This window comes from Platalea leucorodia (genome assembly GCF_965183815.1).
Source record: "Platalea leucorodia genome assembly, chromosome: 1".
NCBI lineage: Eukaryota > Metazoa > Chordata > Aves > Pelecaniformes > Threskiornithidae > Platalea > Platalea leucorodia.
In genome coordinates, this window is record NC_138823.1 from 12,594,768 (window position 1) to 12,611,251 (window position 16,484).

Consider the following 16,484-nt stretch of genomic DNA (forward strand, 5'->3'; position numbering starts at 1 on the left):
AAATTACAACAAAAAATATCTCACACAACTGGTAAGATTTAAAAAAAAATGAATAAGGGGAGTGTAGCATTATAGACTGTTGGACTTTCTTGACTTCGAAGAATTTTTTTTTTTTTTTTCCTGTTGGCAAACCTGCTCTTTAGGAAGAATCTAGTGCTTTGAGTTGTAGGTTAAGAGCCTGAGCAAGAGAGTTCAAGTGTATGTGCAATTTATATGAGAAAAACAGACGTGGATTTAAAGTGTTAACTTCATTTCTAGCTTGCTTCTGCTCTTGACTTGCCACTTCTCCGCATCAATCAAGCAAACAGTCCCGATCTTCTCAGTGTATCGCAGTATTATTCTGGTGAATTGGTTTCCTATGTTAGAAAGGTAGGCATTTGAAGACACGTAATTGTTTTGTTCTCTAATTACTTTTCCTTAATTGAAGATTTGTTAATTGTAATGAGAATATACTATGTTTGTTTCTTCTCTCATTTACAAAGGTTCTACAGATAATTCCAGAAAGCATGTTTACATCTCTTCTCAAAATTATAAAGCTTCAGACTCATGATATTATTGAAGTGCCTACTCGCCTTGATAAGGACAAGCTACGAGATTATGCTCAGCTTGGACCACGATACGAGGTGCAGTTAAAATAGGGAATTCTGAAAAAGCATAGCTTGTAGGTGGCCAACCTCAACCTAAGTTTAAATAGGTACCGCTCCATAGAGTTAGTCTTTAACGGTGAAGTTGGATTTGTTGACTGAGTAAGAACTAAAATTGACTAATGGTGTCATGAGTATACCTGAAGTTTCCTGAGGATAGATGAGTAACTTTTGCTCTTCTGTTTGTAAAAGTTTAAACTTTTGACCTTGTAGAAAAGGGGAGGAAAACTAAATGTATTTATAAATGAGGGTAAAGATTTTTGGATTAATTTAGGTAGGAGGGAACAAAAAAGCTAAAAACCCAAGTCCAAAATGAAGCTCTCCACATTTGGAATGCTTGTTCCAGGAGAAGAAGGTTGAAGACTGAATAAGCCAGCAGGGTTAAGCTTTTTGCTGCTCTCAAATGTGAAGACAGGATGGAGGCATGTTGATTTGATCAGATAAAGCTGCTATTGCTCATTGGCTTTTTGTAGGTTTTTTTCCTGCATCATTGTTTTTTTGTAGGTTTTTTTTCTGCACCGTTATCAGTCTGGAAGAGTGAGCAAACATTAAAATTATTTGGTTTTATTTTTAATAGAGGAAGATGAGGAGCAAAACCCTGAGTAGACCAGTAACTTTCCTTCAAAAATGTATCTTTTAGCTCTCCAATTATCCGCTAAGGTGCCAGCTTTTTCCAGCAGTTTTTGCCAAAGTGCTCACTTGTTAGGAGTTTTGTACAAACAGGCTGTGGTCTCGGATTAAGCTGATGTTCAGACCTAAACACTAGGTTTAGACTCCCCCATTAAACTTCGTAAAGATAGGGATTTTTTGGGGGGAGGAGGGCAGGGATGGAGGAGGAGGCAGTATTCAGTAATATTTCTTTTATTTTGAGGAGGTAGAGGGGAAACTAATCATCTCACACAAAAGCTTTTCACTTTTGATTTCTCTAGAATTATAAGTCTGAACTATGTTGTCCCTATTTACGTTGTAGATGTCTTAAAGGCAAAAGACTGGCTTGTCTGAACTCTGAGCTTAAAGATGCTCACCTAATAATTTAAAACTAAGTGAATGTGCTACTGTATTAAATCAGTGGAAATATTGAAGTGGACTCATTTCTTGGCAGCAGGCTTTATTATGGAATAACTACTTCAGGCTGTGTCCCTAGTCTGCTCAAAGGGACCAAGTTAGAGTTTTGTCCATGATGTTTTGTACACACATGATATAGCCAGCTAGGTCTTTCCTCCCGTAATCTCTGTAAAGCCTCTGAGAGCTACCTGTTCTTTCTTACTGGTAACATACCTATACTGATCTAATGAAAAGAAGGATTATTATTGTACTATGTGCTATAAGTAAGTCTAGAACAAGATGTAAAATTGAAAATGTATCAGTGCAAATTAAAATAGGAAGCTACCACTGGGAAAGATGTATATCCTTTTACAGTAATTATTTGAATCTATTGAATCACTTCAATAAATTGTATTTTCTCTTTCTATTAAAGGTTGCCAAGCTAACCCATGCAATTTCAATCTTCACTGAAGGTATCCTCATGATGAAAACTACTTTAGTTGGTATCATCAAGGTAATGTTCCATTATTCCAGTCGGAGAAAGTCACTCAGTAGCAATTAGCACTTTATCACAGATATTTCAGCACATTAAGCAAGACCTTGAGGAAAGATAAAAAGACAAGAAAAAATAAATTTGCATACAGATTTTCAAATGACGACGCCTAACTTGGCATTCCGATAAGAACTGTGTTATTTAAGGTTGTTAAGAACCCACAGTCCTCATTGTGAATAGATTCATCAACCTTCATTGACACTTTTTTTTTTCTTTCCTACTGGAAAAATGACTGCAAGCTTTTCTGAAGAGCTGTTTCTTCCATTGGCAAAGAGTGCTCTTCCTACATTAAGATACCTCTTTCAGGACCAGGAGCAAGTATTCTTGAAGAAGTATACACTTCTTAATGCATGCTGGCTTCTTAGAATTGTACAACATTCTCAATGGATCATTAACAAAGGCTGAATATGGGAACTACAAACCTTTGCCATTCAACTTAAAGGAATCATTTATTATGCAGAAGTATTTCAATATTTATTCTTTGGACAAACACTGGTGGGAAAATGCATGTTAGCAGTGCTTTCCAATTCATCATAAGTATTTAATATCAGTCTTGGTACAAACAAAATCCTTTATATCTTTTTATACCTTTTTATACCTTTTTGACTTTAAGAAAAAAATGTTTCTTCTACTTAGGTGGACCCAAAACAGTTACTAGAGGATGGAATAAGGAAGGAGCTAGTAAAACGGGTAGCCCTAGCCCTTCACAGGGGACTCATCTTTAATCCTAGAGCCAAGGTGTGTAACAGCTTGATTTGATTTGATTTTTTTATGTATCTTGGGTTTGCTGGGACCTATTTTATTATACTGCCTTCTAGAAAATAATTCATACTTTTCTGTGCAGATTTCCTTTTTGTAAAGAAGTACACTTTTTGAACTTCTTAAAGGTTACTTGGAATGCCTTATTTGATGTTAAAATAAGTTTATAAACTGCTAAGAGTACATAGAATTCAATTATTCTATTGCCAAGTGTCCAATCAGTTCTGAGTTCAGTTTTGTCTTTGTCTGTGATGACTGGTGACAACACAGGCTATGTATAAGCCAGGGAAACATAGAAAGGCAACGACAGAATAGGGAGTGTGACTCCTTATTTTGATCCTGTCTGGATTCTTGAGTCTCCCAGATCAATCAATAGTACCACTGAAGCCTAAAACAAACATTAAAAGCAGGAGGAGAAAATATTTAGTAAGAAGAATTACTTCAGATATCAAACAACTTTTGATAAATTTCTCAGTGCTTTTCAGTTCTGGGTGGAGCATACTGAAATCCTCTAGAGGTTGCTGTGTAAAAGCATTTAGAAGCCTTTTACATTTTCTTTGTATTCTACCTGTTCACAGTTTTGGTTTTATCTTTTTTTTCATCTGTAGCCAAGTGAACTGATGCCCAAACTGAAAGAAATGGCAGCTACAATGGATGGGTTCCATCGATCATTTGAATATATCCAGGATTATGTCAACATATACGGTTTAAAAATTTGGCAAGAGGAAGTGTCTCGTATTATTAACTACAATGTGGAACAGGAGTGCAATAACTTCTTAAGAACAAAGGTGCTAGTCAAAAACAAGAATGAGTAAAAAGTTGATAAATGTCTTTATATTTGCATGTTAACACTTTTTATTTATTTATTTTAATATCTCTTGCCAGTAAACAATACCCTTCCTCTCTTTCTCAAAGGAAACAGAAGGTAACTACTGAATCACAGTAGTCCTCTCTGTATCTGTTGTTAGCCATAAGAATGCAGGCTTAGAAAGATTGCAGTAGTTACTAGCTCTTTTTGTGATATTTCACAAGTGGTGGAGTGAATAGATCTTAAATTTAGCTAACAAAATGGTGGCTAGTCTTACTGCAGAAAGGAGCAGATGGAATTCTCACCAGGAGGGTAAGTAGTTCTCTCGGCCTCCACACTTATCTTCTGCTTGCTCTTTGTCATAAGACTTATTCTTCTCTTTGCTTTATTCTGTTTTTATAGTGTTCTGCTGTGTGTAATTTACAATATTGTTTTATGGTGTACTACTTTTAAATTAAAAAAAAAAAGGAATGAAATTTCTAAGCGAATTAAAAACATGCAATAGTAACACTGCAAATTACTCTAAAACTTATTTTTCAGATTCAAGACTGGCAAAGCATATACCAGTCTACCCATATTCCTATACCAAAATTCACACCTGTGGATGAATCTGTAACGTTTATTGGGCGGCTTTGTAGAGAAATCCTGAGGATCACAGACCCAAAGTAAGTACTGCATGTCACAAGCTTGTGTTATAGCACCATGCATTGGATTGCTCCAATTGCACCATATAGCAAAGTATAACAAATAGTTTTTCCTTAGCTGTCACATCACCATCTTTATCTAAAACCAAATTTACCCAATCCGTCCTGTACATTTTAAATATTAGTCTAGAAAAATTGTGATTTTAGTCTAAGAAGGAAAACTGTGTTACAAAAATAGAGGAGAGAGAAACCAGGGAAGGGTGACAGAACCGTTGCGGAGAGAGGAGTAACTAAACATCACCTGAGATACTTAGAGAGTCTTTCTAATCCCCTTCTGAATAAGACAACACATTACTCAGATTATCACAGGAACTGTCTGCAGCTTATTCTGAAGTAGTTGTTTGTTTAATTTTTCCTCAGAATCACATGTTACATTGACCAAATGAACACCTGGTATGATGTCAAAACTCATCAGGAAGTAACCAATAGTTGTCTCTTCTCAGAGATCCAAGATACTTTAGGTACCTTTGGTCTCAACGGTTTAGACAGGCTGCTGTGTTTCATGATTGTAAAGGAACTGCAGGTAAGTTTTGAACTTCGGTTTCTCAAGGTGACAATGCTTTTATTCTAGTGAAATAAAAAAATCTGTTAATTTTTGAAATGGTAAATTGAAATCAAAAGCATGTGAAAAATGGGTGTTCAAACCCAAAGGTAAGAATTTCAGTTACAGATACAATAATGAAAGTTGATACTCTTGAATAAATGGTGCTGTGTAACACCAGGCTATGTGTTGCATTAAACGGTGGTTTGCAAGGACTGCCTTTTGAACATGTCCACTTTGTGTACATTTAAATGTTGATCTCAGGTCAACTTCTATTTTTCTCTCTAGATATCAACAAAGATTTAGATTCTTTGAGTCTACCATGATATGAATAAGGTGTCAGTTCTATGTAATGAGTTTTTCCCTGATACCTCTATGTGAAACCAAGTTTTTTTTGTTTTCTGAGAAGAATCCAGTCCTGGCCTGGTTAAAGATTTTAAGGAAAATAAGTATTGATGAAGACAGTTCTTCCTCAAAAATTGAATTAATAGTTGTCTACAGTGGGTATTACATATTGATGAGGGGCATCTGCTAATTGTCGTAACACTGATTAGCATAACTCAGAAAAGCACAAAGTCTAACTACAGAATTCCTCAGCTGTTCATCTGTGGAAATATTATTTCCCTGCTGTTAAAAAAAGGTGGCTCTTGTACTACCAAGATTAAGCATAGAGTTCATGTGTGAGGATTTTATTTACTTATTTCTTTCTTTTATTTAGAATTTCCTCAGTATGTTTCAGAAAAATATATTGCGTGACAGGACAGTACAGGATACTTTAAAGGCACTTATGAATGCTGTCAGTCCTCTCAAAGGAATTATAGGTAAGTGCTTACCAGTTAAGATGGAAGAAAGCCATTGTCTTTGTACACTTGCATTTATTTCTCTTCTTACTTGTTCTTTTTTTAATGCCTCACCCTTCTTCTTTTCTCAGCAAATTCAAACAAGGTTTATTCTGCAGCAATTGCAAAAACTCAGAAGATCTGGACAGCATATTTAGACTCCATAATGAAGGTTGGTTTATGTGACTGTAGGCTCTTTGGTTATATACCTTAATCTGCTTATTCTACAATGTTGTATTATGTTGACCTGGAATTCTGTAACATCACAAGTGAAGGAGGCCAGGATTTGTGAGAGCTCCTGAGCTTCATTTGTATGGACAGCTCACACTCAACAAAGTGTTTAGCGCTGAGATTCATATGTGATAGTTTGCCAAAAATGGAGTCTGGCACTAGAGATCTGATCTGAGAAGACCAAGTTCTCAAGTCTCAGAAGGACCTCTGAGACTCCCCAAGGTGCTTTGTGAACATAATGTACCTAAGGCTAAAGTTTGGAGCAGTAGCATTTCCTGAACTTGCCTTGTTCATGCAGCAGGCAGTCTACCATGCTGAAAATTTAAACAAGCTATCCCATTAATGTGTCTCTTGTCAAAAACGATATTTTGCGACCCGTGTTTTCCAGAGTGCTGTGAATGTTTGTTTATGTTACTGAAGAGGAAAGGTCAGGGAAGGAAGGGGAAGGTTGACTGCGACAAGCCACTCTGTTGGTTTTTATCCCTGGCATTGCTGACCCTAAGGTCTAGGAGAGGTGGGGAAAAGAGTACAGGCATTTTCACTGACCAATGAAAAAAAAGCAAGGAACTGGGGTTTTGTACCTGTTACCTTTTTAGTTCCCTTTTCACGCTGCCTGTATTTGCTACCATGAACTGTGCGTAAATCTTGAGCGCTGTGAATACGCCTCTCCTTCAACTGCACTGCACAGTTGGGGTCTGTCAGTTCTGGCTGCAGGCACTCTGGATCAGTGCTCTGTTACCAAAATGAGGAAGTAGCTCCAACCACTATATGTGTCCCTACTTTGGGGAGTCCTACAGAGGCTATTAGGTGTAATGGGGACTTTGTGTAATCTATTTAACTGTAAATTGTTATTCATTAAGTTTTTCCGTAGTTTGACTTTACTCTTCGTTCATTGTGTTCAGTATAACACCTGACCCTTTTGTTTGTTTGTTTGTTTGTTTCAACAGGTTGGTCAGATGCAGATTTTAAGACGACAGATTACCAATGAATTAAATTATTCCTGCAGGTTTGACTCCAAGCATTTGGCTGCTGCTTTGGAAAATCTCAATAAGTAAGAACCAAAATGTTCTGAAGAGCTGCGTGTCTCACTGTGATGTAATTATTATCAGCTCAGCAATCCTTTAAATTACGGCAAAATATGGAGTCCGAGTGTATTCAGGTTTTTGTTGATGAGTATTTGAATTTGAACCCCACAAAAACATTAAAAATAAATAATTTGACAAGTAATTTGTATGAACATGCTAGTGGACAAGGCAGCTTCTAATTGCATTTGATTATACCTGGATTTGAGGTCATATTTGGATGAGAAGCAAGAACAGTGAAAATGTGTGGTGCCGATTTTGAAATAAATATGATGTTTGTAAAAAGATATTCCAAAAAAGGTGATTTACTCTTGCTTGTAACCGTTTATAGGTTTTGTGTCTTTGAAGTTTTTAAATTAATATGACATGTGGCATCGCATAAGGTTTATTTGGGCATAATTTAAATAAGTACTTAATATAATCAATTTATTTTCCTTGTAGAGCAATACTGGCTGACATTGAAGCACATTATCAGAACCCATCATTACCTTATCCTAAAGAAGACAACACTCTTTTGTATGAAATCACAGCTTACCTGGAAGCAGCTGGCATTCACAATCCATTAAATAAGGTCAGGCTTACATTCCAGTGCTTGGTACAGTTTGCTTTTTCTATTTTATTGATTATTAACTGAGGAAAAAAAAAATAATGTGTGGAAAAACTGTATTCCTATTTTTCCCCCCCCTCAGATCTACATAACAACAAAACGTCTGCCATATTTTCCCACAGTCAACTTCCTGTTTCTCATTTCCCAGTTTCCGAAACTTCAATACAACAGAAATTTAGGTATTGTATAAGTTGTTGTTTGTCTAAATCTAATGAAAACCTATGTGAAATTATCTGTAGAGAAGATAGTAAAATTATCCGCATAGAAAATACTTGGTTTCTGACTTTAGTCCATCATGTCCAGGCAGGTTTGTTATAATATTGAAGCCAAATAACAATGGAGTAGGAAACAAATCCAAACTCCTGACTTTCTCATTCCATCCTATGCCTTAGTTAATATCATTAAGCCATTTGCTGTGGAAGAAATGCAGTCGCTACATCAGTAGCGACATTTTGATTTTTATGTGTGGGCAAGCAGAAGGGGAGGCACAGCAAAAAACCTCATGAGAGTATATTACGTAAGGTTACTTCTGCTATAAAGAATATGTTCTGTTCTATAAATGTGTTGTTTTGGTTTTTTTTTTTCTGTGCAGGAGTGGTGTGCAAGCGGCCAGCTGATCAAATTGACTGGCTTCCTTTAGTTCTGGGACTGCTTACCCTGTTGAAACAGTTTCACTCAAGATACACAGAACAATTTCTGGCTCTGATCGGTCAGTTTATTCGTTCAACGATGGAACAGTGCACAAGGTATCCGTGTTTTACTTTTTCCCGAAGTATCACCTCTGTGAAGAGGGCTTCAGTAGTACTATCACTGCTTTTTCAGTATGTTTTTCTAGCAGAGTATATTTGACATAATAATAACAATATATTTGACTAAATATAAGATTAAAATACTGTTTCTTTTTGTAATGGAATCACATGGTACCTAGTGGGAACGGTGTTACTTAAAGGCTGGCATTTTCATGTAATTTTATCCAAATAACTGATGGGCTAGTAAGAGTACGATCTTCATGGTGGTTTAATTTTAGCCAGAAGATGCCAGAAATGCCTGCTGATGTAGTGGGTGCCCTCATGTTCCTGGAGGATTACATTCGCTACACAAAGTTACCAAGAAAGGTAAGAAAGAATTCCATGTCTCCTGTATGTAGCACTGAGGAGAAGTCCTGTTCAGATGAGCTAGCTCTTGGTTTATGCTGTGGTTATGTACTAGCAGTTTGATCACACGTATCTACTCTGGAACATGGCGTCCTCTGTAAACAAAGGTCCAAAATAATGGACTTGTTAACCTTGTCCAAAAAGCAGTATTGACCCTTTTCAGACATCTGTAAAAGGAAATAGAGATGAAAAATCTGTTACCCTGATAGCAATGGGTCATAACGAATTCTTTTACCCTGTATGAGCTACAAATTGTGTTACTCGCATACTTTGTGTAACTATTCCTATACTCGTCATAGTATCCTTACGGAAAAATTTTCTAGAAAATACAGAGGGGATACAAAATATAGAAAGGATTTCAACTTTGAGTGGATTTAAAGAGAGTCTGTTCCATTTAATCTTCAGAGAGCCTGTACATTGCTGGGGGGCTTTTGGGAACAGAAGAAATAAAATAGAAGTTCTGAGATGTTGCAGAATTAAGTAATAATAAACTTGGAGTATGCTAAATGCAGGGCAAAAAGCTAATTAGCAAGTCTAAATTTTGGTGAAACGCCATCTCCAGTCCTTCATTTCTTCCCTTCCTGCCAAAGCATGGCTTCCCAGGCAGTTTGTTTATTTCACATGCAAGGGAAGTTCTGGAAGTCTGGCTTTGTAGAGAGACTTTATTTTAGGGTTAAATGCAACTTAACTGCATTTGGTGATGATATATTATTTATATGTGGTATTAAAAATAAGTCATTATCCTATTTGCTATAAGCTGTACCTCAGTGATTCTTGAAGAAGCCATTTCCCAGCTAATACTCGCGACTAAAAGAGAGAGATTCTTCCAGTTTCTCTCTTCTTCCCAGCCCACAGTGCAATGTACTAGAAAGTCCCCATGTCACACCCCCCTTGCAGCTCGTGTATCTGGTACCTGTGCCAGCTCCCACTTCAGCCTGGTGCTGCGTGGAGAAACAGCAGAGAGGGTGTCAGTGTTCCTCCAGTCTTACACAGGACCGGTGGTCCTGGCAATTCCTGACAGGCTGGGGCTTGCCTTACCTGCCTGACGCAGTGTTCCTTCCTTGCTTTGCACAAAAGCAAGAACACACCCAGGAGCACATCCTAAAGCTGGGCTGGTTCAGGTCAGTAGCATTGTGTGCTTGATTCAGAGATTAGATGTGCTTGTTAATGGATGAAGAGAGCATACCAATGAATAATGAAGAAAATACCTGACCGTGCCTTCCTGTTTGCCTCAGGTTGTTGAAGCACATGTGCCTAGCTTCATTTTTGATGAATTCAGAACTGTTCTATGAATATGGAGAAGGACCTGAAACGGGGAGTTGGGGACTGAGGATGAGACAGGTACAGCTTTTCAGAACTGTATCTTTTGTGTGCTTTAAGGCAGTAGCTACGACTGTCTCCATGAAATGTAACCGTCAGCACTAGTCTATATAATTAACACGTGTTGAAATCTTGGCATGATACGCAATTGTATCTCATCCAAATAGTGTACATTTTGTACTGCACATTATAAATGCTGTATGTAATTGTTTATGTATAAATCATTTAGTTTTTTGTTCTGAGGAGCTATTTACGGAAGTTTGACTTTTGTATCACAAATGAACAATGAAATTGGAAATAAAGGTGTTGGATAGTTTGCCAGGACTGACGATTCCAAAGTGTCAATTTTCCTGTTAAAGGAACCATTAGTAAGACTGAATATACAGTTAAAAGAGGTCTGTTGTCTGCCCCTGTACTACAAAAAGTTAGTTTTCCTCTATAGAGGACAGAAAAATAATTAAATAGCCATAGCTGAAAGTCCTGTCATGCTATTTAAAGGCACAAATATTTCTTCCAGTGCAACTGTAACATGACTAATGTTGGGGGCAAGGTGTTTATTCATGTAACTTTCAGTCTTGGTATAGAGCCTTTTACACCTGGCATAATATTCTTGCTAGGGGCTGCTGTCAGAAAGACACTGGGGGATGTTACTCTAGCACTGGGACAGCTTGGTGATGATCAGACTGGAAAAGAGGCAAATGCAACAGCTGAAGGGAAAGGTTATTCAGAAAGAGGCGTTTATGGCACTAAGGCAGGCTGGAGTGGCTAGGTGGCAAATCGACTCCTTAAGAAAGGAAGAGCAAAGGAGAAGGGGCAAAGGGAAGTACAGAGCCCCAGGACACTGGTCCCATCTGCGTCACCCTCTGTCTGCAGCGAAAATGCGTCTTCTTCACCTGCCCCTAACTACCTCAAACTTTTTCCCTGGAAACAAGAACAGGGAGTGTATGGTCCCCCTTCACTACAGCTGATGAAGGGATCAGGCCAGGGAGAAGACTGTCCACCCCTTCTGTTTGTACTATAGTTTTGGGCCCCTCACTACAAGAAGGACACTGAGGTGCTGGAGCGTGTCCAGAGAAGGGCAACGAAGCTGGTGAAGGGTCTGGAGCACAAGTCTTATGGGGAGCGGCTGAGGGAGCTGGGGTTGTTTAGCCTGGAGAAGAGGAGGCTGAGGGGAAACCTTATCACTCTCTACAACTACCTGAAAGGAGGTTGTAGCGAGGGGGGGGTCGGTCTCTTCTCCCTAGTAACAAGCGATAGGATGAGAAGAAACGGCCTCAAGCTGTGCCAGGGGAGGTTTAGGTTGGATATTAGGAAAAACTTCTTCACCAAAGGGGTAGTCAGGCACTGGAACAGGCTGCCCAGGGAAGTGGTTGAGTCCCCATCCTTGCAGGTATTTAAAAGACGTGTAGATGTGGTGCTTGAGGACCTGCTTTAATGGTGGCCTTGGCAGTGCTAGGTTAACGGTTGGACTTGATGATCTTAAGGGTCTTTTCCAACCTTAACGATTCTATGTATTGGAGCCAGCATAAGAAATAACAGGTTAGGGCCCTGCTGGTTATGGGTGCAGAAGCAGCCCTAATTCATAGAAATCAGTCCCATCACCACAAGAATGAACAGATGAATACTAATGAATTTGGAAAGGATGAAGGGTTGGATCAAGAAGATTTTGTAATCTTGCAACTAGCAGGGCACCCACAGTTTCTGGATCAAGGGAGGAGTATGAGAGTGCCTGAACGTATCATGGGCCATGATCTGTTAACAGATCGTCACCTACTAGGGGAAAATATGCCATTGCTACCTGACCAGCTTGGACCCTGGAGCTTGTGCCAGGGAGGACTGTGGCTCCCACCATTGTGCCGATCCCCCTGACACTCCTGTAGCCCTCACAGCACCAGCTGCTGCCTCAGGGATACCTGCACAGCCCCATGATGCGTCACGGGGTTGTGGCTCCGTCCTTGGAGGAGGGCAGCCTGTCCCCAGTGTGTCACCCACTCCGTTACGTTGGCGACATCCTGCTGACTGGACCTACCCAGCAGGATCTTGGGGAAGCACCGAGCAGTGTCATGGGCACCATCTGAGGGCAGGGGTGGGAAATTAGGACGAGGACCAGCAAATGAAGTACAATTTTTAGGCGTCATCTGGCAAGGAGCCTGCTGGATCATGGAAACAAACAAAACTTGATACAGCTGAGCCCCAAAACAAGGTTGACGTGCAGCGCTTTGTAGGATTACTGGGGTACTGGTGCCAGTTTATCCCGTGCTAAGCACAGGTTTTAAGGCCCCTGTATAATGCAGCAAGAAAGAGGAACCAGTTTGTATGGGGGAAAGATGAAAAAAGAGCTTTCAAACAAGTCCAGCATACTGTCTGCCCTGCGGTTGCGCTGGGACATAAGCAGCCTTGCAAACCTTTTCAGCTGGATGTCCTCATTTCGGGAGATGATCTTGCATGTTGGAGCTTGAGGCTAAAAGGTGAAGGAAGGCAGCTCCCCCCTGCCTGGGCTCAGGCAGCCCTGCCACACGCACAGACACACATACCCACACCCCACCTCCCCTCCCAGCAAAGTATGTGAAGGGGGTGAGGTGGTGGAAGGAGCTGCCTGTCATCCAGCCAAGCAAAGCTTGCTCAGCAAGATGGGGGTAGCAGCCAGTGTGCAGGACTAACAGCCACGCTCTTGATACTAAAAGAGACCCCCACCACCACTCCGGAGTTACATACTGCCTTCTGGTGGTATATAAGGCATTAACTGCATGGGTTAGTGCTAAGCGGGCAGCTGGACAACACACAGGAAACCATGGTGGGGGTCAGGATTTATGGAAGGCCTTAACCCAGAAATACATGAATTTACACCGGTGGGTTTGACATGCTGATGCTCCTCTTACCAGAGCGTCGGGAAAGCGAGGAGCACAGCGCCACAGCTGATCAATTGGGTCAAATTCATGGCGCTTCTTCCTGATACCCCGTCCCTTGATGCTCTGCCGCCCAATGACGAAGCTCTCACTAAGTGGGCCCAGAAAACATTTGGGCACCTGGGTGTCAATGGCATCTACAGATACATCCCGCGTACCCAGATGCCACTCGGGAGCCAGTGCAGCGGGGTGCTGGCTGTACGGTGCTGAAGGCTGAAGTTCCTTAGCAGCCTTATGGGCATCTCCGGCACGGGCTGGCGAGCAGCCGGGGACTGAATGGCATCGTGCGATGGTAGCAATTCAAGAACGGACGCCACTGTGCTCATACTCAGCTTGCTACAGGCCCCTGGAATTAACATTAATTTTTATTGTCTTTTTATTACATTTGTAAATTAAATTCTAGAATACTGTGAGCAGACTGGCACAGCCAGCACTCTCAGTGCTTTTGCATGTAAGAGCTTGAAAGCCTCAGGAGAAAAACCACTAGAAAAAGAAGTGGGACTGAACTCTTTCTTTGATGGTTTCCTGTTTAGCTGATCCCTGTCTATGCTTCGCAGTGCTGGGCTGTACCCTTCTTGTCTCCACAGCTTTGAAATTAAGTCAGAAGTCCCCGTTGGGACTGTCCAGGCCACCCTCCTGCCCAGAGCAGGGCAGCCAGCACGGGGTGCTCAGGGTCAAGGCCAGGTGGGTTTTGAGAATCTCCAGGGATCTCTGGAGTGACCTGCCCAGGTGTTTGACCACCTGAACAGTGAAAAAAGTTTTTTCTTATGTTTAAATGGAATTTCCTGTGTCTCAGTTCATGACCATTGTCTCTTGTCCTGTCACTGGGCACCACTCAGAAGACTCCGGCTCCATCTTCTTTACTCCCTCCACCCATCAGATGTCTATCCACATGAATAAGATCCCCCTGAGCCTTCTCTTCTCCAGGCTGAGCAGTTCCAGCTCTCTCAGCCTCTCCTCGACTGACAGATGCTCCAAACTATTAATCATCTTCATGGCCCTTCACTCCAGTACGTCCATGTCTCTCTTGTTGGGGAGCCCAGCACTGGACACAGCACCCAGAGCTGTCTCACCAGTGCTGAGCAGAGGGAAGGATCACCTCCCCCGGTCTGGTGGCAACACCTGGGGTACACCACTAGCGACTGGCCTCCAGCTGGACATTGTGCCGCTGATCACAGCCCCCTGGGCCCAGCTGTTCAGCCAGTTGGTTAAGCTTGGTTTTCCCTTCATAAATTGATGCTGGCTACTCCCTGTCACCTTGTTGTCCTTTGTAGGTTTGGGAATAGTTTCTAGGTCTATTTGCTTCATCACCTTCCCAGGGATTGTGGTGAGACTGGCCGTCCTGCAGCTTCCCTCATCCTCCTCCTTGCTGTTCCTGAAAACAGGAGTGATGTTTGCTGTCATCCAGGCCCCAGGATCACCACCACCGTTGACAAGTTGAGAGTGGCCTCGTGCTGACACCTGCTACCCACGTTGTTTAAATGTTCCCTGACCTGGTCCTCCTCTGCTGAGGGACCGAGTACTGATCTGTAGCGTTGTTGTTTCACCTGTTCCCAACTCAACCTTTGCAAAAGCTGAACCTGTGTCATGGTAACTTGGCTTTCGGGGGAAGGATTTTAACTCCTGCCTTCTGCACCAGCAGCTGGCTTCGTTGGGAGTACAGCCCTTCCCTCTCCAGCAGGCAGAGGCTTGCCCAACGCCCATCTCCCTGCCCACGCAAGAGCTTTGGCGTGCTCATACCAGCCGAGATAGAGCGTAGGCTTCCCCACAGGCAGCCGGTGCCCTTCTGGCCTCCACGTCTCCCTCCAGGTGTGATGGATGCCCCCACCGAGTGAGCGAACAGCACTTTGGTTCAGGCATCACTGACAAGAAGGCCTGACTGAAATAGGCCCCGCTGGGCAAACCTTGAGAATTGTAGGATGCATCTTCTCGGGAATGAAGGAGTCTAGCCACAGCTTACCAGGAGCTAAGAGCATCAGCCTGAGCTGAGACTAGACATGATTAAGACTGCTACAGCTGCGGTCCTGCACATGCACCAATGGGGGGTTTGACTACGAGTCAATCACTTTACGCTATAAAAATCTGCAGCCCCTCCGAGCCCGTCACGCTCTCCTGTGCGGCTGTGATCTCCCCTTGGGCAGGGGTGGCTCTGAAGGTTACTCCTCGAGGCTGAGGGATGCCTTCCCTGGCATCTGGTATCTATAATGAGGTAAGCAACATTTTACATTAGGTCTAAAGGTATATTGTATGCTAGCAACATTTATATATCCAGCTATTATTACAGGTGCAGTAAGTAGTAGAGTGTTTGACCACTGTCTAATTACCATCTAACTCATCCTTTAAATCACTGTTTAAGTAACATTCAGTTATTGCTTAATCACCATTTGATTACTATCTGATTGTCATTTAGTCATGAATTAATTACCAGTTGATCATCACTTGATCATTAATAAAACCCTTTTAGTTAACCTTGTAATGATGGCTTCTCTTAATAATTCACCTGTGACACCAGATAAGCAAATGGAGATGTACAGCAGGAGAAAGATCTTATCACGCAATAATAAGATTGCAGAGAAAAAAAGGATAGGGTGAAATGGGGGAGGAGGAGAGTAGGTACCACCCAGCTTTAGTAACCTGAAGCCTGTAATATCTAGCCCACGCTAGAACTGCGTAATCCTATTTTAGTGGGTAGGAAAGCCAAGAGCAACAGGGGAAGAATACAAACTAGTATCAAACTATTTTTCCCTATTTTAATTTATTTTTAAGCTTTTCCTTTAGAAAACTCTAAACTTCCCCAAAGCAAATGCAAATATCCCGTCCCCACCACAGAAGTGCGGTTTCCTAAAGTCGGTTAAGTTAAAACACACAGAAAACTCGTAACGCATTAGGGCTTTTGTTATTAATGCAATTATTTATGATTAAGCTTCAAGTTTTAGGTCCCATTTAAGAGTTACACTGGACCCTGGGGGAAAAGCAGATCTTGAGGGGCAGTTCAAGGGCAGTGTAAATTACTGCTGAGACTCAGCAAGCAGAAAAATCAATAATGATTTTTATTATTAAGAAAAACTAGGGGTCACAGACAGCCTAGAAAAAAACTCTGGAAAAATACTTGTAATTAGTTTCTGCAGCTGAAGTAGCCCATAAAGATCAGCAGGCATCTTCCCGGTGCTCTCGTTCATCACAGTATGCCTCAGCAGGGAATATATCCCTGCATCTCTGTTGTTTTAAAACATTATATTACCGCCAAAGTCTCAATAATGCTTTATGAAGACCTGACTCTGGACTCCTCTGC

General features: G+C 41.3%; 1 protein-coding gene across 3 annotated transcripts in view; it reads left to right on the plus strand.

Moving 5' to 3' along the window:
* Window positions 1-14,900, plus strand: part of WASHC5 (WASH complex subunit 5) — a 33,193-nt gene extending 18,293 nt beyond the window's left edge. The window contains exons 15-30 of one of the 3 annotated variants that reach the window (XM_082312168.1): window positions 259-369; window positions 483-623; window positions 2,122-2,202; window positions 2,878-2,979; window positions 3,609-3,788; window positions 4,349-4,473; window positions 4,873-5,035; window positions 5,772-5,874; window positions 5,985-6,064; window positions 7,071-7,174; window positions 7,647-7,776; window positions 7,895-7,991; window positions 8,405-8,558; window positions 8,840-8,927; window positions 10,202-10,307; window positions 14,467-14,900. In XM_082312168.1, coding sequence (XP_082168294.1) covers window positions 259-369; window positions 483-623; window positions 2,122-2,202; window positions 2,878-2,979; window positions 3,609-3,788; window positions 4,349-4,473; window positions 4,873-5,035; window positions 5,772-5,874; window positions 5,985-6,064; window positions 7,071-7,174; window positions 7,647-7,776; window positions 7,895-7,991; window positions 8,405-8,558; window positions 8,840-8,927; window positions 10,202-10,258 — 1,716 coding nt within the window. In that variant the 3' untranslated portion in view covers window positions 10,259-10,307; window positions 14,467-14,900. Of the gene's footprint in view, window positions 1-258; window positions 370-482; window positions 624-2,121; window positions 2,203-2,877; window positions 2,980-3,608; window positions 3,789-4,348; window positions 4,474-4,872; window positions 5,036-5,771; window positions 5,875-5,984; window positions 6,065-7,070; window positions 7,175-7,646; window positions 7,777-7,894; window positions 7,992-8,404; window positions 8,559-8,839; window positions 8,928-10,201; window positions 10,611-14,466 lie in introns of those variants that run through there. The other 2 variants (XM_082312167.1, XR_014228196.1) reach the window with 2 other exon arrangements.
* The last annotated feature ends 1,584 nt before the right edge of the window (window positions 14,901-16,484 follow it).